This window comes from Pelophylax lessonae, assembly GCF_965119305.1.
Source record: "Pelophylax lessonae genome assembly, chromosome: 2".
Taxonomy (NCBI): Eukaryota; Metazoa; Chordata; class Amphibia; order Anura; family Ranidae; genus Pelophylax; species Pelophylax lessonae.
Genome location: NC_138769.1, coordinates 715,943,652 through 715,964,072, shown reverse-complemented (window position 1 = coordinate 715,964,072; position 20,421 = coordinate 715,943,652). Strand labels below are relative to the sequence as shown.

The 20,421-nt window shown below is 46.9% G+C and overlaps 1 protein-coding gene across 2 annotated transcripts in view; it reads right to left on the bottom strand.

Annotated features, from left to right (window-relative positions):
* PAK1 (p21 (RAC1) activated kinase 1) overlaps positions 1-20,421 on the bottom strand; it is a 177,971-nt gene that overhangs the window by 47,107 nt on the left and 110,443 nt on the right. For both annotated transcript variants that reach the window (XM_082245289.1, XM_082245288.1), the window contains exons 6-8: positions 15,502-15,615; positions 6,817-6,979; positions 5,355-5,418 (exon numbers count right to left, since the gene is read on the bottom strand). In XM_082245289.1, coding sequence (XP_082101415.1) covers positions 5,355-5,418; positions 6,817-6,979; positions 15,502-15,615 — 341 coding nt within the window. The remainder of the gene's footprint in view (positions 1-5,354; positions 5,419-6,816; positions 6,980-15,501; positions 15,616-20,421) is intronic.

Below are 20,421 nucleotides of genomic sequence, written 5' to 3'. Positions count from 1 at the left end.
GCTTCTCAATGACCAGGCCCTATTTTGCGATTCGGCACTGCGTGATTTTAACGGACAATTGCGCGTTCGTGCAACACTGTACCCAAATGAAATTGACGTCCTTTTTTTCCCACAAATCGAGCTTTCTTTTGGTGGTATTTGATCACCTGTGCGATTTTTATTTGTTGCGCTATAAACAAAAAAAGAGCGTCAATTTTGAAAAAATAACAATATTTTCACATTTTTTTATATGAAATTCTCAAAATAAAAATGTAAAAATCTAAATTTTTTAACATTTTAGGCCAATTTGTTTTCTGCTACATATTTTAGGTAAAAAAAAAATCACAATAAGCGTATTTTGATTGGTTTGCGCAAAAGTTATTGCGTTTACTAACTACGGGAAAGAGTTATGTCATTTTTATTGTTTTTCTATTTTTTTTAACTAATAATGGCGGCGATCTTCGATTTTTTTTTTTTTTTTTGCAGGATTGCGACATTGTGGCAGACAGATAGGACCCCTAACTGACATTTTTGACACTTTTGGGGGTACCAGTGACATTACTACAGTAATCAGTGCTATAAATATGCACTGTTACTGTAATAATGACACTGGCAGGGAAGGGGTTAACTTTATTGGTGATCAAGGAGTTAAGTGTGTCCCTAGGGGCGTGATTCTAACTGTGGGGGGCGTGGCTAGTGAAGTAATCACAGAGACATACGATCCTACATAGCAGGATCACATAGCCTCTGTCATTACTTCAGGGAGAATGACAGACGGCTGTGTTTACATCAGCCGTCTGTCTTTCTCCCTGTCATGTGGGTGATCGCGAGTGGTCGGCAGACATCGGAAGCCCCGTTCCCACGCGCTGGCTAGGCAGGGAAGGAGCGGGGGCGGGTGTGCGCTGGCGACGGTGCGCACTCGCCCCCTACAGGCTCGTGGGCGAGCGACGTACCCCTACGTCACTTTGCCTGTAGGGGGCTGACTGCCGCAGTAAATAGTCGTGCGGCGGTCGGCAAGTGGTTAAAGCGGAGTTCCGGCCATGAAAAAAATTTTTCAATAAAAATACCCCCAGGACAGTCAGGGCTAGTACATTCCACAATGGATAGCCTCTGATCTGTCTCGGTTCGCACTTACCTGCAAGAAGAAATACTTACCTTTAAAATGTCTTCTCCAGCGCTGCTATCTCGGATGTGGGCAGCTGAAGCCAGCGCGATCCTCTTCTGCGTCCTCTTCGGTCCCATGATGCACTGCGCCGGTCCAGCTCGTCACTTCCGGTGCGGCGCCGCATTCCTCCACAGCTTCTGGGCATGCGGCGCCGCACCGGAAGTGATGAGCGGGGCCGGTGCCGTCGCATTGATTTCTGGGAGCGATGACGTTCAGCTCCCAGGAATCATTGCAAACCGGAAGTGACGGCGCGGGCCGCGGCCGCCGAGGGAGGAAGTGGAAGAAAGGTGAGTATATTTTTCTACAATAACAAGTAAAAAAAAAAAAAATCTTAACTATCCATTTCCTTTTCAGGCGACTAAAAGCAAGCGGATGGCCACAAAATCGATTATGCCGATTTTGTGGCCGGAACTCCGCTTTAAGTAGACCCTATAATCTGATGATAAGTAGGTGGAGATTAATTATGCGGAGTGGGCGGGGCGTCAGGGAAGTGGGTGTGGTAAGTAATTGATAGCTGTGCTGCAAAGTGTCCCTGGAAATCTTTTTCAAATGTTGGCAACTATGATATTTAGAAAGAAATCAAACCAGCGCAATCAAAATATCAAAGAACTAATTAGATCCCAATGGCAGCATGCATTCCGTGATTTCACATCACACAAATGACTACCAAAAAAAACGTAAATAATGCTGCGCCAAAGGTATTTAAAGTGAAAAAGTGACAAATAATCTCATACAGACAAATGTGAATAAATCAATAAAGAATCTTAAATTCCCATACAAAAAAACAAAATGGGATTTATTCCCGGTTTTTGTATGGGAATTTAAGATTATTTATTGATTTATTCACATTTGTCTGTATGAGATTATTTGTCACTTTTTCACTTTAAATACCTTTGGTGCGGAATTATTTCAGTTTTTTTTTTTTAATTGTATTTAGGACACTCCTTGTGAGGAAATGCCGCTTATCAGCGCTCCTCACCTCACACTCGGTCAGTGTGGGAGAGGAAAAGCCGATAAACGGCAACTCCTTCTTTACATATAGACGGCTGTGATTGGACCCAGCCAATCACATTGGTAAAGAGGGCTGGCTCTTTGTTGAGGTCTTGGTTGGGCCACATCCCAGGAACGTGGTGCACTGTAACGCTCCTGCGTTTTACGTATGATGTGGATTTTCAGCTGCAGAAATATTCCACTTCAGTAGTCATGTAGAGAAACGCTGAGACACCAATCCCAACTCTCAATGACTCATCATGTGTGGATGATCTCAATTCAGCAAGTAAATACACACACTCAATAAGATGTTTCCTAGAGTGACTTATGTATATAGTAACACAGTGATGATAGGCTGAAGAGACAGGTTGGGTAGAGATGGTAGATGACAGACACTTGAAAGGAAATGTTCTTGAAAGTTAGATAGTAGCAGATGGGATGCAGATAGGTTTAGCAATCGTGTATGGTAGTAGATGACAGAGTAGCAGGTGGACATACAAGAGAGATCAACCCAGTGCAAGAACAGGTGGTAGTAGGCTCAAGAGCTAGCAATCTTAGATAATGCAGATGTAGTAATAGTCCTTAGTATGCAGAGCTAGATAGTGTAAGCTTTAGTATAAAGGTTATAGAGGTTTCCCCTGTGGGGTACTTATCACTAATAGCAATGTAGCAGAGGAGAGGTTCGGCAAGAGCGGATGATCCTGTAGCGGGATACAGGGATCAGCGCAGCGTGGTTCCGACAGCGAGGTATGCTTGCAAGCATGAGAGCTTCAAGACAGGTTAGCATCAAGGCACAAAGCAGTTTGAACGAACACATGTGAGTGAGAGCCGGCGATCTAAATAGCCATCCAGTCCGGCGCTCAGTGATGACAGCATCAGTCTTAAAGGTGTATGCGCACCTTACCAAAAGAGAATGGTGGGGCGCATACACTTATGAAAGAGTAATTAGGGTACCCAAAGGTACCAGAACATTACATGCACCCGCAGCTTTACTGGGCGCCATCATATGATGTCGTCCCAGAATGAGAGCCGCATCACTCAGCTGTCATTTGATGTCAGGCAGCAAGTGGCTAAAAACACAAAAAATCCAGTATTTTAGATGTTTACTTGCAGCGTTTCTCCTTTCCATAAATTATGTTTTTGTTCACTTACATTGTGCCTCTGAACTTTGTATATGACTTCTCCAGAAGAGTCGATTCCCTAGCACAGCCCCCCTCTCTCCTTGCATGTCATAGCCCTTCCTCTTCTGGGAGTGTCTAATGTCTGTCTATGCTGGGGCAGCTCCTCTGCCCCTCCCCTGAGTCTACTGCCATCCAAGATGGTGGCAACCAGCAGCAGTCTCATGGCTTTTGGATGTCTACACAAAGGAGGCTTTTACAGGTGCATTTCTCTGCATATAATTTTGTTCGTTCATATTTGCAATACCAATAAAGAAAAAAAAAAAAAGTAAAACATGTCAAGTGTTAGGGACAGGGGTGGGAAGTAGAATACGCAGCAGTTTCACTTTGCAGTGAAGACATTATTTGTATATGAAGTCCATATAAAGTCTATCTAATCAGAATAGTGATAACACCGGGGTGAGTGCAGAAAAGCAGTAGAGGATAGCAGACACCGGAGTGATCCCTGAACATAGGACGAGCTGAAGGAGTACAGGAGGAGTACAATCAGCAAAGGAGGAGTGGAAGGAGCACTGGAGGGATGCAATCTGCAGAGGACAGGTAGAAGGAGCTCAGGAGGAGTTAAATTAGCAGAGGATGGATGGAAGGAGCACATGAAGAGTGCAAACAGAAGAGGAAGCAAGGAAGTCGCACAGGAGGAGTAGAATCAGCAGAGGACGGGTGGAAGGAGCAGAGGAGGAGTACAATCAGCAGAGGACAGGTAGAAGGAGCTCAGGAGGCGTAGAATCAGCAGAGGACGGGTGGAAGGAGTAGAGGAGGAGTACAATCAGCAGAGGACAGGTAGAAGGAGCTCAAGAGGAGTACAATCAGCAGAGGATGGGCAGAAGGAGCAGAGGAGTACAATTGGCAGAGGATGTACAGATGGAGCAGAGGAGGAGTACAATAAGCAGAGGACAGGCAGAAGGAGCACAGGAGGAGTACAATCAGCAGAGGATAGGAGGAAGGAGCACAGGGGGAGTGCAATCAGTAGAGGATGGGAGGAAGGAGCACAGGGGGGAGTACAATCAGCAGAGGATGGATGGAAGGAGCACAGGGGAAGTACAATCAGCAGAGGACGGATATAAAGTGAACAGGAGGAGTACACCAGCAGAGGGCAGGTAGAAGGAGCACAGAAGAAGTACAATCAGCAGAGGACAGGCAGAAGGAGCACAGGAGGAGTACAATCAGTAGAGAATGGGCAGAAGGAGCAGAGGAGTACAATTGGCAGAGGACGTACGGATGAAGCAGAGGAAGGAACACAGGGGGAGAACAATGAGCAGAGGATGGGAGGAAGGAGCATAGGGGGGGAGTACAATCAGCAGAGGATGGATGGAAGGAGCACAGGAGGAGTACAATCAGCAGAGGACGGATAGAAAGTGAACAGGAGGAGTACAATCAGCAGAGGATGGGCAAAGGAGCAGAGGAGGGGTAGAATCAGCATTGCACAGGTGGAAGGAGCACAGGAGGAGAACAATCAGCAGAGGACAGATGGAAGGAGCACAGGAGGAGTACAATCAGCAGAGGACAGGCAGAAGGAGCGCAGGAAGAGTTCAATCATTAGAGGAGGGGCAGAAGGAGCACAAGAGGAGTACAATCAGCAGAGAGCAGGTGGAAATAGCACAGGGAGAGTACAATCAGCAGAGGATGGGTAGAAGGAGTACAATCATCAGAGGGCAGGCGAGAGGAGTACAATCAGCAGAGAACAGGTGGAAATAGCACAGGGAGAGTACAATCAGCAGAGGATGGGTAGAAGGAGTACAATCATCAGAGGGCAGGCGAGAGGAGTACAATCAGCAGAGAACAGGCGGAAGGAGCACAGGAGGAATGCAATCATTAGAGGAGGGGTGGAAGGAGCACAGGAAGAGTACAATCATCAGAAGAGGGTCAGAAAGGGGTCACAATTGTGCATACATCCCACCACCTGGGTCACCGCTGTGCATACATCTCATCACTGGGGTCTCTAAAAGACATGCAAGCGGTTGGTAACCCATCATCAACATTCAGCCCAAAACTGAAGGTATCATTAAAAAAAGGAAAACATTTTAAAAAATAAATATACTAACCCTTGCCCAATCTTCTCAAACCTTGTGTATTTTTTCTTCGGGTCTCCCACACTTACAATGCTTCCTGTAAAACCCGAATAAACAATGTTAAGGGACTGCTAAATACAAAAGACAGACTCTACAGCCCCATCGGTTGGAGGTTTTTTTTTTATGTTCCTATTGGCCCACCTCACCATAAATTGTCTGGATATACCTACAGATTACAAATGTAATGTAAGCTTGATGGGTGTCCTCCTCCCACTTGCCATACTACTGATGGACAACCTAAAATAAAAGAATTCCCTCCTTCGAGGCACCAGGGGTTCTGGATATGTAGTTGACCAATGGGGCAAAGGGTATGATTTTCAAACCCCCTACTATAACTACCCCAAATTAAAAAAGTAATATAAATCATACCTGCAACTATACCTAACGCAAACGTAAAATAAATCCTATCCCGACTACACTTAACCCAAAAGTAAAATAAAAATTCTACTTTCGCCCCCCCCCCCCCCCCCCGACTATAAAAAACTCAAAAGTGGGAAAAAAAAAAGCTACCCCTGACTCTACCATACCTAACCCAAAAGTAAATCCTACACCTAATTCAAAAGTAAAATAAATCCTACCCCCTATTATACCTAACCCAAAAGAAAAATAAATCCTACCCCCCAACTATATCTAATTCAAAAGTAAAATAAATCCTACCCCCAACTTTAACTAACCCAAAAGTAAAAAGAAACCTACTCCCAACTATACCTAACTCAAAAGTAATATAAATCATACCTGCAACTATACCTAACGCAAAAGTAAAATAAATCCTACACCCTACTCCACCTAACCCAATAGTAAAATAAATTTAAATTCTACCCTCGCCCCTCGGGTACGATTTTCATATGATTTTCAATCCCCCAACTATACCTAACCCAAATTAAAGTAATATAAATCATACCTGCAACTATACCTAACAAAATAAATCCTATCCCGACTATACCTAACCCAAAAGTCGAAAATCCTACCTAACCTCAACCTAACCCAACAAAAAAATAAGTCCTACCCCTGACTATACCTAACCAAAAAGTAAAAAAAAATTCTACCCCAACTATACCTAACCTCCATCTTATCCATCCCTTTTCCTTCTATCCACCTTACCACTATCTACCTTATCTTAAGACTTTAAAACCTACTCTAACACCGTACAACACAAACTTCCTAAACTTAGATTAATTACTGAATATTTAGTCTTCCGTGACTAAGTTCCTTCCAATATCATTACATAAGCTGTCTGGACCATGGGCAGGACAATAACTTTGAATTTGGACATTAGCTTTTACCAATTTCCTGACTCCCGGTAATCTAATAAACCTTGTTTTCTGGAATTTGTTATCTTGTTACCATATCCCAACTGGACCATTCACCATATCCAATGGACCATGACCATGTCACAATCTATAAAAATGTAAACTTAAAATAAAAAGATTCTTACTTAGGTTTTCCAGGACCTCCTCATCTGTCATCTTGGGTTTCTTCTTCAATCTATCTGCTCCTTTGGCCGCGTTGTCTACTGATGGCATGCTGTTTTCTATTGGTTCTGAACAAGTCTCATCCTTGGCAGGCAGTGTGGGTACAATCACTGAGCGAGTGTATATCTACAACACAAACCTAAAGTCACCTGGCTAGTTTGAAATGAGGTTTCAGGTCTACAAGTTGTCAGCCTATGTTTAGTTATACAATCAATGTGCTAGGTGAAACTTCTAATGGACAATTGCTATATACATACAATGGAGATAAGCTTATAGGAAAACCAAATGGTAAATACTGAGAGGTTGTGTATATTGAATTAAAAGTAAAATGGGCCACACAAGGTTCATTTTCAGCAAAACTCCAGGCAAATACAAAGACGACCTTCAGTCCAGTTACGCATTGGCTAAAACATACCAATGGTAAAGTCGGCAACAGAAGTAAAATACGTACTTTTTACAGGGCCTCAGCCATCTTCTAGGACAGGTGTCTCCGAACTATAGCGCTGGTAGATGCACGGATTGCGTCAGTGCAGGAGCCATTCATGTTGGAGGATGCAGCCGAGGCTGCTGCGGACATATCGGATTGTCACCCAAAAGCCGTCCTGTACGGTTATGGGTTTCTCTTATCCAGCTTATTTTGACAATTATGTATATGGGTGAGTCTAATACAACCCCTTGATGGGCCCAAGATGCTTTGCTGTCCGGTATCCCTTGAGGTGTTGCTTCTGAAGAAGTGGACGTTCCCACCGGCAGTGGGTCCCCCTATTTCTAGGTTGACTAAGGCAACCATGTTTCCGGTAGTAGAATCCCCGGCTTTTAAGAATCCGGCTGACAGGCAGGCAGAATCTCTAAGGCCTGTTACATGTTTACTATGGCTGGTGACTTATTGGGGCATGTTTTGGCCTCCGCTCAGGTGTCTCAGACACTGACAGGGTGGGCGACGCTTTTGTGTTTGACCATGGGGGGGCTACCGGTTTCCCCCCCCGCCTATGGCCAACTGGCAGACCGGTTGGTCCAGGGTCTGCAGTTTGTCTGCATCTTTGGATGCGGTTTCCGTGAGTCTTTATCTGTCTCGGCAGTGGTGCTTAGGCGTATTTTGTGGCTGAAGTGTTGGTCCATGGATCACACCTCCAAGAAGGATCTGACTGAATTGCCTTTTCAGGACGAGTTCCTGTTCAGGGCTACCCTGGATGACATCAATAGGAGTCCGACAGGAGTACCTTCCTTCAACAGTCTGGGTGCCCCGCTGGCGGTGTGAGACTTCCTTTTTAGCCCACGAAAAGTTATTTTGTCCCTCAGGGACTTCAGAAAAAGGTTCTAAGCCCTTCAAAGCCTCTTCAAGAGGTTTCTAGCAGCCTTGGTCTGGCAATCAGAGAGCAAACTTCTCCAGACCTGCTTACAAGACCCCTTCGGCATGAGGGTTTGCCCCCATCCATGTCTGGGGTGGGGGGATGTCTTCGCTGGTTCTGGGGCTCTGGACCTCCCGGGTCAGCGACCAGTGGGTCCACGAGGTAAATGTGACCAGTTCCAAGATGGAATTTTGTTTCTTGTCCTCTGAAATGGTTCTTTCCTTCCAATGTACATCTGCCCCCAGATCAGCTGCAAGCTCTCTTGTCCTTTTATGGTTCCCAGGAAGGAGGGAAAGTTTGTAAGATTCTGGACCTTAAGGCCCTGAACCATTTTGTGTGGGTGCAATAATTCATAAAGTCCTTTCGGACGCGGTGGTGGCATCCCTGCATCAAGGGGGTTCCCTGGCTTCTTTAGACGTCAAAGATGCCTACCTGCACATTCCTATTTGCACTCGGCATCAGCGTTTCCTCTGCTTTGCTCTGAGAAAGTAGCACTATCAGTTTTGGCATTACCCTTTAGTCTAGCCTCCACTCCTCGGTTCCTCGCGAAAGTGTTGGCCCCGATCTAAGTGTTGCTGCCTCAGTGGCGGATTGCTGTGCTGAGATACGTGGATGACCTCCTCTTGCGAGTCTCCATCGGCTCTGACGTCCCATGTGGAAATTACTATGCAGACTTTGTGGGAGATCAGGTGCCTTCTGAGTTTCAGAAGTCTGCCCTGGTCCAGATTGGATTATCTGGGGCTGACTCTGGATTCAGCTCTAGCGAGAGTGTTCCTTCCTCTGGGAAAGTTGCAGAAACTGCATTCTTCCATTCAGCTGGTGTTGGCGTCCCTTCAGGCGTGTATGTGAGTGTTGGGCCTGGTAGTGTCCCCCTTCAAGGCAGTTCCATTTGCGCAGTAATACACAAGCCTCCTTCAAACAGAGATTCTGGTCAAATGGGGCAAGTGTCCCAAGTCACTGGACAATGTGATTTGTCTAAGTCGGGTGACAAAGAGTTCTCTGGTCTGGTGGCTGTGCTCCCCAACCTTGCTACAGGGCAAGTCCTTTCTCCCCTTGTACTGGACAGTGGTTACAACAGATGCCAGCCTGTCCGGGTGGGAATGGGGTCCTGGGGCTGAACTCAACCTAGGGCTGTTGGACGTTGGAAGAGTCCAGATTGCCCGTCAATGTCTTGGAACTTCAAGCGATCAGGCTTTGCCTGGATCATTGGGCGGAGCAGCTCTGGGGGCTCTCGGTGTGGATTCAGTCAGACAATGCCACGGCCGTGGCTTTTGTGAATTACCAGGGCAGCTAAAAGGAGTGTGTTAGCAGCCCTGAAGGTGTCAGGCATTCTCCAGTGGGCAAATGGTTTTTGCCCTCTCCGTTGTGCACATTTCCGGCGTGGAAAACTGGCAGGCGGATTACCTCAGTCGTCAGGGGGAATGATCCCTTAGTCCGGACATGTTTCATCAGATATGTCTGCGGTGGGGCACCTCCGAGGTGGCTCTGTTGGCGTCCTGGCTCAACAGAAAGGTGCAGAGGTTCATTACTGGGTCGCGAGATCCTATGGCAGACGCCACTAATGCCCTGGTGGCTCCATGGAGCCGGTGCCATCTGATTTACACCTTTCCTTCGCTCCAGCTTCTTCCGCAACTTCTACGGAGGATCGAGGATGAAGGCATTCTAGTCATTCTGGTGGCTCTGGACTGGCCTTGCCGGTCTTGGTACGCCGACCTGCTGCAACTGGTTGCCAACGTCCTCCGGAGTCTTCCTCTCAGGTATGATCTGTTGTCTTAAGGGGCGATCTTCCATCCTGTTTTACAGTCACTAGCTTTGACGGCCTGGTTGTTGAGAGCCAAGTGCTGAAGGACAGGGCTTGTCTGTCTCGGTGATTTCAACCATGTTGAAAGTGAGGAAGTCTGCATCTCAAAAGCTTTGTCATCAGATGTGGAAGGCATACATTTCCTGGTGTGAGGTTTGAGGAGTCCATCCTTGTTCCTTTTCGGTGGCTCAGATTCTGGCCTTTCTTCAATGGGGTTGAATCAGAAACTGGCTTTGAGTACCGTGAAATGCCAAGTGTCTGCCTTGGCAGTCTTTTTTCAAATAGTTTTGGCTTCCCATTCATTCATGTGTACATACCTTCAGGGGGTTCATCATTTTACTCCGCCTGTAAGTTCTCCTCTGCCACCGTGGGATTTAACCTGGTTCTGCTGGTTCTTCAAAAACCTCCCTTTGAAAACATACGGGAGATTCCTTTCCTTATGCTGTCACAAAAGGTGGCCTTATTGGTGGCTATCACCTCTGCTCCCAGGGTGTCGGAGTTGGTGGTTTTGTCTTGTCGTTCTCTCTATCTGTTGGTTCACAGGAATAAGGTGGTCCTGCGACCATGGCCGTCGTTCCTCCCAAAGGTTGTCTCTGATTTCCATTCGAATGAGGACATTGTACTGCCGTCCTTGTGTCCTAGGCTGGCTCATCCCAGGCCTTTTATACTCTGGATGATGTTCGAGCTATTTGGCAACCACTGAGTTCTTTCTGGGGTCAGACTCACTCTTTGTGATTACGGACGGGCTGCGGAAAGGGCTTCCTGCTTCCTCTGCTACCATTTCCAGATGGATCAGACAGACGGTGACCCAGGCTTATTTGCTTACGGGTCGGGTTCCCCCCTTTCCCTGTGATGGCACATTCTACTCGGGCACTTAGTGCTTCTTGGGCCTTCTGTCATCAGACATCAGTGGCGCAGGTATGCATGGCGGCCACTTGGTCGTCGGTGCGTACCTTTCAAAGTTTTACAAAGTGGATGTTTTGGCATCTGCGGTTACCTTCTTTGGCCGCAATTTTTTTGCGGGCTGCGATTTAGAGGATCCGTTTTTCCCTTTTGGGGTTGTATTTTAGGTTGGGCTCCTGTTGTTCTAGTTGAGCTATAATTACCTGGATTGGCTTGTGTTTAGCCTTGGGTTTGTTATTCCCACCCGTTAAGTTTGGCACTGCTTTGAGACATCCCTATGGTGAAGAATATGGAGCTGTGTCTGTCAAAGAACAGAAGAGAAAATAGGATTTTTGTACTCACCGTAAAATCCTTTTCTCCGAGTTCATTGACAGACACAGCACCCGCCCCTCTATGGAGTTTTTATGCTTCTGTTCCTGCTTGTTACAAAACTGAGTATCTCTAAGCAGAGAGGGGGTTATGCCAGCTGAGGACAGCCCACAGGGCGTAGCCAAGCTTTTGTATTGTCTGCCTAGTCCTACTCCTGTAGAGGGCAGCATAACCCTATGGTGAAGAACATGGAGCTGTGTCTGTCAATGAACTCAGAGAAAAGGATTTTACGGTGAGTACAAAAATAGAGGTAAGCCTACAAAAAGCAAACAAATGCAGCCATCGCATCTAAGAATTGGTAAGCTGCAATATTATAAATGTTTGCTTTTCGGTTTAATACCCATTTTCTTTTTTTTTCTTTTTTTGCTGATTGAAAGGCACACACAATGCCAGACCTTTTTTCATGAAAACAAGATTAAAATAAAATAAGCACAGAGAAACTCTCTGCGTTCACATCTACAATGTTCAGTCCGTTTCCTGCTAATCACAGTTTATAAATTGGTATGGGAAGGAGTCTGGTCTGGGCTGCTTGTTTACTCCCTCTACAATGATACTCCAGCAGACATAATTAGACCTGCTTGTGAAGACAGATAATGATTGTTTGTCTATGTGGCCCTCCCGGTCTCAGGCACTTAGGGGGGAGTTATAATAGTAAACCAGACAAACAAGAAGCAGTTTCATACTCCAGTCCGGTGTACACGATGGGGCTGATTTCCTAAAGGGTTCAAGACCGTTACTTAGCAAAGTGTAGTTAACCTCATGTCTACCAAGGTACGTTGATAAACGTCATGGTAGACAAGTGGTTAAATCAACCTCACTGCTGCTTTAAGAGACAACAAAGAGCTTTCCCAGTAAAGTGATCCAAGCAGCTCTAGAGATCACTTCTATGGGGCTCTCAAAGTACAGCCCCCCCCCCCTCCCCTCCTTCCTTGCCAGCAGGACCCATGGTGGTCCCCAAGTTTTGCAGCACGGTGGTGTGGACTTTTACTGGTTAAAACAGGCAGTGAGGAGGTGAATTAATGCCTCATTTCTTAATGTCAACCACTTTCTGAAAAGCGATCCACCACATATCAATCTTCAGAGGGTCAACACAAGCATATGCAAACCCGTGCTGAGCTTAGCCTCTTCCCGACCGCCCGCCGCCGATTTACTGCGGCAGGGTGGCTCTCCTGCGCAAACCGACATAGACCAACGTGGGTCACGCACCTGCAGCTAGGGGGCTAGCATGCGCCGCCGCCGGCGTGCTCCCGCCCCCACTCGGCAGCAGGGACTCCAATGCACGGGGCAGGCAGCTCCGATTGCCAACTGAAACGCCGCGATCGCTGCCCGCTGAGAGAGAAGGACGGTCGGATGTTGTAAACACAGCTGACCGTTCTTCTCTCTGAAATGATCACAGAGCGCCTGTGATCCTTCTATATAGGATCACAGGTCTCTATGGTCATTCCATAAGCCCTGCCCCTATACAGTTAGAATCACTCCACTAGGCTCACATTTAACCCCTTGATCAACCACAGTGTTAACCCCTTCCCTGCCAGTGTCATTATTATAGTAACAATGCATATTTTTAGCACTGATTACTGTATTAATATCACAGGTCCCCCCAAAAGTGTCAAAAATGTCAGTCAGGGGTCCGATCTGTCCGCCGCAATGTCGCAGTCCTGCAAAAAAAAAAAAATCGCAGATCGCCGCCATTACTAGTAAAAAAAACAAAAAAAAAATAAAAATTACATAAATCTTTCCCGTAGTTAGTAGATGTGATAACTTTTGCGCAAACCAATCAAAATACGCTTATTGTGATTTTTTTTTTTTTTTTAAACAAAAATATGTAGTAGAAAACAAATTGGCCTAAAATGTTAAAAAATTTTGATTTTACATTTTTTTTTTTTTTTTGAGAATGTGCAGAAAGTGAGAATTAGCAGAAAGTGAAAAATATTGATTGCAGAGAGGATCAAATACCACCAAAAGAAACCTCTATTTGTGGGGAAAAAAGGGACATCAATTTTATTTGAGTACAGCGTCGCACGACCGCGCAATTTGCAGTGCCGAATCGCAAAATATGGCCTGGTCATTAAGGGGGAAAATCTTCTGGTCCAGAAGTGGTTAGTAAAAAGGCAGAATCCATTCCCTGCAATCAGTTGGATGACGTTATGTTATGATATATACTGATGATATATAAATGATTTCCCCATCCGTTTAGTGAGCAAGCAGATGCAGGAAGATCTTTGCACTGCAGGTCCTCAGGTACAGCTTCCTCCCCAGCAAGGAGAACAGGGAGAAGAACAGGGAGAAGAACGGTAGTGACATCACCAAATCTCACTCCAAACCTCCTTAGACTAGCAGTCAGAGGCAGCAGTGCAATAGATCTCACACTGCCGAAATACACTATTACACTACAGAACAGAAGTTCCTAGGCACGGTCACATGGCAGAAAGTGCATTGCACCCAAAACACAGACCGATTAGGGTACTGCTTTAGTCACAATGGACACTTCTAGATGTTCCTTAAAAGATAGCATTTCTTCCCCTATTAGTTCCGGTTCACTTTATCTGGCTCAATGACAATGCACTAAGCGTCAGGGACCTCTTGAACAGACATCAGACTTCCAAGAACATCCTAAACAATTTCCAAATGTTGATGTTAATCAAAGGAAAGTTATTTTTTACACCTCGGAAACACGCAGATCAACCTTAGGGCAGCATTTCAAAATGTTCTAATATTCTGAGCAGTGGGCCAGGAAGCAAAACACGGGAGTTGTTTTAGACTTGTACTGGGAGCAATACTGTGGGGGGATGTGAGGGGAGCAGTGCTGTGGGGGGTGATATGTTAAGAGGGCAGTGCTGTGTGTGTGTGGGGGGGGGGGGGGGGGTGATGTAAAGGGGGACAGTGCTGTGGGGGGGGGGGATGTGAAAGGCACAGTGCTGTGGGGGTGACATGTGAAGGGGGACTAAGGAGCAGTGCTGTGGGGGGGGATGTGAAGGGGGCAGTGCTGTGAGGGGGGATGTGAAGAGGGGCAGTGCTGTGGGGGGGGGATGTGAAGGGGGGCAGTGCTGTGGGGGAGATGTGAAGGGGGGCAGTGCTGTGGGGGAGATGTGAAGGGGGGCAGTGCTGTGAGGTGGGATGTGAAGGGGCAGTGCTGTGAGGCAGGATGTGAAGGGGGCAGTGCTGTGGGTGGGGGGGGAGATGTGGAAGGCACAGTGCTGTGGGGGTGACATGTTAAGGGGGACTAAGGGGCAGTGCTGTGGGAGGGGGGTGGATGTGAAGGGGCAGTGCTGTGAGGGGGAGGGGGGGAGTTGTGAAAGAGGAAGTGCTGTGGGGGGGATGTGAAAGGGGCAGTGCTTTGAGGGTGATATGTGAGGGGGGCAGTGTTGTGAGGGGGGGTGAAAGGGGCAGTGCTTTGAGGGTGATATGTGAGGGGGGACAGTGCTGTGCGGGGGAAGTGAAAGGGGCAGTGCTGTGTGTGTGTGGGGGGGGGGGTGATATGAAGGGGGACAGTGCTGTGCGGGGGAAGTGAAAGGGGCAGTGCTGTGTGTGTGTTGGGGGGGGGGGGGTGATATGAAGGGGGACAGTGCTGTGCGGGGGAAGTGAAAGGGGCAGTGCTGCGGAGATGATATGTGTAGGGGGCAATGCTGTGTGTGTGGGGGGTGGTGATGTAAAGGGGGACAGTGCTGTGCGGGGGAAGTGAAAGAGGCAGTGCTGTGGGTAGTTGATATGTGTAGGGGGCAGTGCTGTGGTGGGGAAGATGTGAAAGGGGACAAGCAGCTGCACACAAAATGAGGTGCTGCACAGAAAATATGCAGGGGTACCATTGGCTCTTAAACGCACTGAAATACAGGGTGCGGTTTCCCGCACATGGAAATTGCATAGTAAAAATGCACCATGGAGTTTCTATGCGGCTGCATTTTTAAAAAAGTGCCAGGGCCTTCTGCCAGCAGAACACACAGGCACAGCAGCCCATTCAAATGAATGGGCTGTCATGCCTGCACACCTGGGCGGTGATGTAAAGAGTCATAGCACAAAAATGCTATTTGGATCTTTGCTGGAATTTTTTTTACTATTAGGACCTCCATGAATTTTAATTCAAAACCCCTGTCCTAGATCTTTTGATCTGGAGATGATCTCCCTCCTGGTCATCTCATAACTCTTCTGATCTGGAGATGACCTCCTGTCTGGTTATCTCATAACTCTTCTAATCTGTAGATGACCAGAGAAAAGCTCAGTTCACGTACCGATTTTGTGTATGGAGGACGTGGAGCGACTGCTGGCGGTGAATCTGGCTCTTTGATATCTTCATCTTGAAATTCATCCTTCAAAACGGGAGTCTCTGATGCACCTATCGAATTCTGCAATCCAAACATACATACTCTGTATAAGAGGGTAGTACCATTAAATGCCTAAAACCAGGGTCAGTCTGAGGGGTAGGCAGGAGAGGCAGCCTCCTTGGGCTCTACAGCAGGAGGGTGCATAAAGTGCAGGACCTGCAACTCATGCTGCTGCTGCTGAAGTAATTCAAGCTCATGTGGGTGGAGGTGGTGTGCATTTTTGGCCTTTTTGCCTGCAGTGCTCAAGGACTTTGCCCCAACACTTTCTACATGAGCAGGTAAAGAATTATCTAAGCCACATGCATCTCCCCCCCCCCCCCCCCCCCCCGCACAGATACCTCCTCTTGTACTGCCCTGTCCACCCTCCTTCCGGGCAGATTCTACATCTGAACTGAGATGATAAAGAGGAGGGAATCCCCTCTCATACTCCGCTTAACCTGTGCAGGTATCGCTTAGTACGTCATGTGACTTATGATGTCACTTCCAAAAGCAAAGTCATAGTATGCATGGCAGGGGAAAAAAAAAAGAGAAGGAGCTTCCCTATACACCTCTGTATATAACAAAATATTGCTGTGTGACGATGCCAATGTAACCCCATACACCAAGATATTCATCAGACAGGCAGGCAGCAACTAAATGGGCAGGCTCTGGTACTGCTGTCCTTGCACAACTGGATATTCTCTCACACACAGTCCCTGCACAACGGGGTGATGTCTTTCATAGCAGTTTCTTTGTACCAGGGTAGTCTCTATGTACCAGGGTAGCCTCTATGTACCAGGGCAGTCTCTATGTACCAGGGCAGTCTCTATGTACCAGGGTAGCCTCTATGTACCAGGGCAGTCTCTATGTACCAGGGTAGCCTCTATGTACCAGGGCAGTCTCTATGTACCAGGGCAGTCTCTATGTACCAGAGTAGCCTCTATGTACCAGGGCAGTCTCTATGTACCAGGGTAGCCTCTATGTACCAGGGCAGTCTCTATGTACCAGGGCAGTCTCTATGTACCAGGGCAGTCTCTATGTACCGGGGCAGTCTCTCACAGTAGGTTAATCTGAGTCAGAGCAGTCTCTTACATAGCAGATCCTGTATAACAGGGTGGTCTATCACATACTGTAACTGTCTCTGTATAACAAGGCGGTCTCTCACATAGCAGACCCTGTATAACGGGGTGATCTCTCACATAACTGTCTCTGTGTAACAAGGTGGTCTCCCACATTGCAGTGTCTGCATACCAGGGCAGTCTCTCACATACAGTAGCAGTCTGTATAACAGGGCAATATCTTACATACCAGTCTCCATGTAACAGGGCAACCTCCTACATACCAGTCTCCATGTAGCAGGGCAACCTCTTACATACCAGTCTCCATGTAACAGGGAAATCTCTTACATACCAGTCTCCATGTAACAGGGAAATCTCTTACATACCAGTCTCCATGTAACAGGGCAACCTCTTGCATACCAGTCTCCATGTAGCAGGGCAACCTCTTACATACCAGTCTCCATGTAACAGGGCAACCTCTTACATACCAGTCTCCATGTAACAGGGCAACCTCTTACATACCAGTCTCCATGTAACAGGGCAACCTCTTACATACCAGTCTCCATGTAACAGGGCAACCTCTTACATACCAGTCTCCATGTAACAGGGCAACCTCTTACATACCAGTCTCCATGTAACAGGGCAATTTCTTACATACCAGTCTCCATGTAACAGGGCAATCTCTTACATACCAGTCTCCATGTAACAGGGCAACCTCTTACATACCAGTCTCCATGTAACAGGGCAATCTCTTACATACCAGTCTCCATGTAACAGGGAAATCTCTTACATACCAGTCCCTGTGTAACAGGGCAATCTCTTACATACCAGTCCCTGTGTAACAGGGCAATCTCTTACATATCAGTCCCTGTGTAACAGGGCTATCTCTTACATACCAGTCTCCATGTAACAGGGCAATCTCTTACATACCAGTCTCCATGTAACAGGGCAACCTCTTACATACCAGTCTCCATGTAACAGGGCAATCTTTTACATACCAGTCTCCATGTAACAGGGCAATCTCTTACATACCAGTCCCTGTGTAACAGGGCAATCTCTTACATACCAGTCTCCATGTAACAGGGCAATCTCTTACATACCAGTCTCCATGTAACAGGGCAATCTCTTACATACCAGTCTCCATGTAACAGGGCAACCTCTTACATACCAGTCTCCATGTAACAGGGCAGTCTCTTACATACCAGTCTCCATGTAACAGGGAAATCTCTTACATACCAGTCTCCATATAACAGGGCAGTCTCTTACATACCAGTCTCCATGTAACAGGGCAATCTCTTACATACCAGTCTCCATATAACAGGGCAGTCTCTTACATACCAGTCTCCATGTAACAGGGCAATCTCTTACATACCAGTCTCCATGTAACAGGGCAGTCTCTTGCATACCAGTCTCCATGTAACAGGGCAATCTCTTACATACCAGTCCCTGTGGTCTATCACATAGCAGTCTCTCACATAACAGAATGTGGAGCAGCCTTTTACAGTAATTCTAAGCCTTGGCAGTCTCTCGCTCTCTCTAACATAGCAATCTCTTTAGGCAACAGGATTTTGCATCATCATGCACAACCTTTATTAAAAAAAGAAAAAAGACTGGTTTAGATTGTGTCTGAACATTGTCTCATATTTATAATTTATTTTCTAATATCATCTTTGTCTGAAGTTATTTTTTTTAAGAACAACTACAAAAAACAAAGCAAACACAAAAATAAAACGCACATAATGCAGCGTTGGCACCTCTGCTGTCTGTTGAAAGAAGTCAACACTGCAATGTGTAATGAGGGCTGGAAGCAAAGTCGGTATTTGCACACTGCGCTCACTTCAGGTTCAGGAGCTCCTCGGGAACATCAAGGAGAAATCAAGCAGCAATAGGTGTGGAATTTTTAATGCCCCTACTCTGGTCTAAGCAAAGATAGGCTGAGAAATAAATGCTTGCTTCTCAGTCTTCAGCATAGCAGAAGACCACCAACAGTTTTTTCAAAGCCACAAGAAGCTTCAGAGCTTCTTTGACTTGTCAGGAGCGGGTTAAAGGCCAGATAACAAGCTTGCAGATCCCCAATAATGCGGCCTTGGCTTTGTGGATTCCATTACAATATAATCATGGGCTGGAAATCCCCTGAGCACATCATACGACACAGTAAATTACAAACATACACCACCGGGGCTGCCAAGTTATTGTGGCCAAGACATGGAAATCAAAGTCTCCTCTGCTAACATTGCCAAGAATTAATGTGCCAGCACTCTAATTACTCAAAAAAAGTTCCAACAAGGAAGCTTGCCTTGTAGCTCTGGGGTGCTGAGCTCAGCTCCCACTAGGAACATTTCCAAGTGTTTCTACTAAAAACACATACAGCAGATTCACTGGTTTATGACCAAACAGGCTTCAGAAATTGTGAGTGCGTGCACCATATCCTATGTATTCCTCTCCTGCACATACTGCCCGCTGTTCTACCCCCATGTACTCCTGCACATACTGCCCACCGTCATACCCTCTGCATGCCTCTCCCACACATACTGCCTGCTGTCATACCCTCTGCACTCCACTTTTGCACATACTGCCCACTGTCATACCCCCCTGCACTCCTCTTTTGTGCATACTGCCCACTGTCATACCCCCCTGCACTCTTCTCCCACACATACTGCCCACTGTCATACCCCCCTTCACTCCTCTTTTGCACATACTGCCCACTGTCATACCCCCCTGCACTCCTCTTTTGTGCATACTGCCTACTGTCATACCCCCCTGCACTCTTCTCCCACACATACTGCCCACTGTCATACCCCCCTGCACTCCTCTTTTGTGCATACTGCCCACTGTCATACCCCCCTGCACTCTTCTCCCACACATACTGCCCACTGTCATACCCCCCTTCACTCCTCTTTTGCACATACTGCCCACTGTCATACCCCCCTGCACTCTTCTCCCACACATACTGCCCACGGTCATACCCCCCTGCACTCTTCTCCCACACATACTGCCCACCGTCATACCCTCTGCATGCCCCTCCCACACACACTGCCTGCTGTCATACCCTCTGCACTCCTCTTTTGCACATAATGCCCACTGTCATACCCCCTGCACTCTTCTCCCACACATACTGCCCACTGTCATACCCCCCTGCACTTCTCTCCCACACATACTGCCCACTGTCATACCCCCTGCACTCTTCTCCCACACATACTGCCCACTGTCATACACTCTGCACTCCTCTCCTGCACATACTGCCCACTCTTATACCCTCTGCATGCCTGTCCTGCACATACTGCCTGCTGTCATACTTTCTGCACTTCTCTCCTGCACATACTGCCCGCAGGCGTACCCTCCTGCACTCCTCTCCTGTACATATTTTCCTCTTTTGTATCCTCTGCTCTCCTTTCCTAAGCAAACTTCCCCCGCCATACCTTCTGGACTCCTCTTCTCCACATAATTCCCTGTCATACTCTCTGCTCTCCTCTCCTCCACATACTGGGGGAAAAATCACAAGAGCAGCCTAAAAACATCAAATGAGGATATATGTAAACGGCCAAAATTACCAATGCCAGAAGCCTGGCCAACAAGATGGGAGAGCTGGAGCTGCTGATGTTTGAGGAGGACTTCGATTTTGTGGGGATAACTGAGACTTGGTTCGACAGCTCTCATGATTGGATGGCGACCATTCAGGGATATTCCCTTTATCGCAGGGATAGAGAAGGTAAAAAAGGGGGAGGGGTATGTCTGTATATTAAGAACAGTATACAGGTAAATATGAGGGATGATATTAATAATGGAGCTA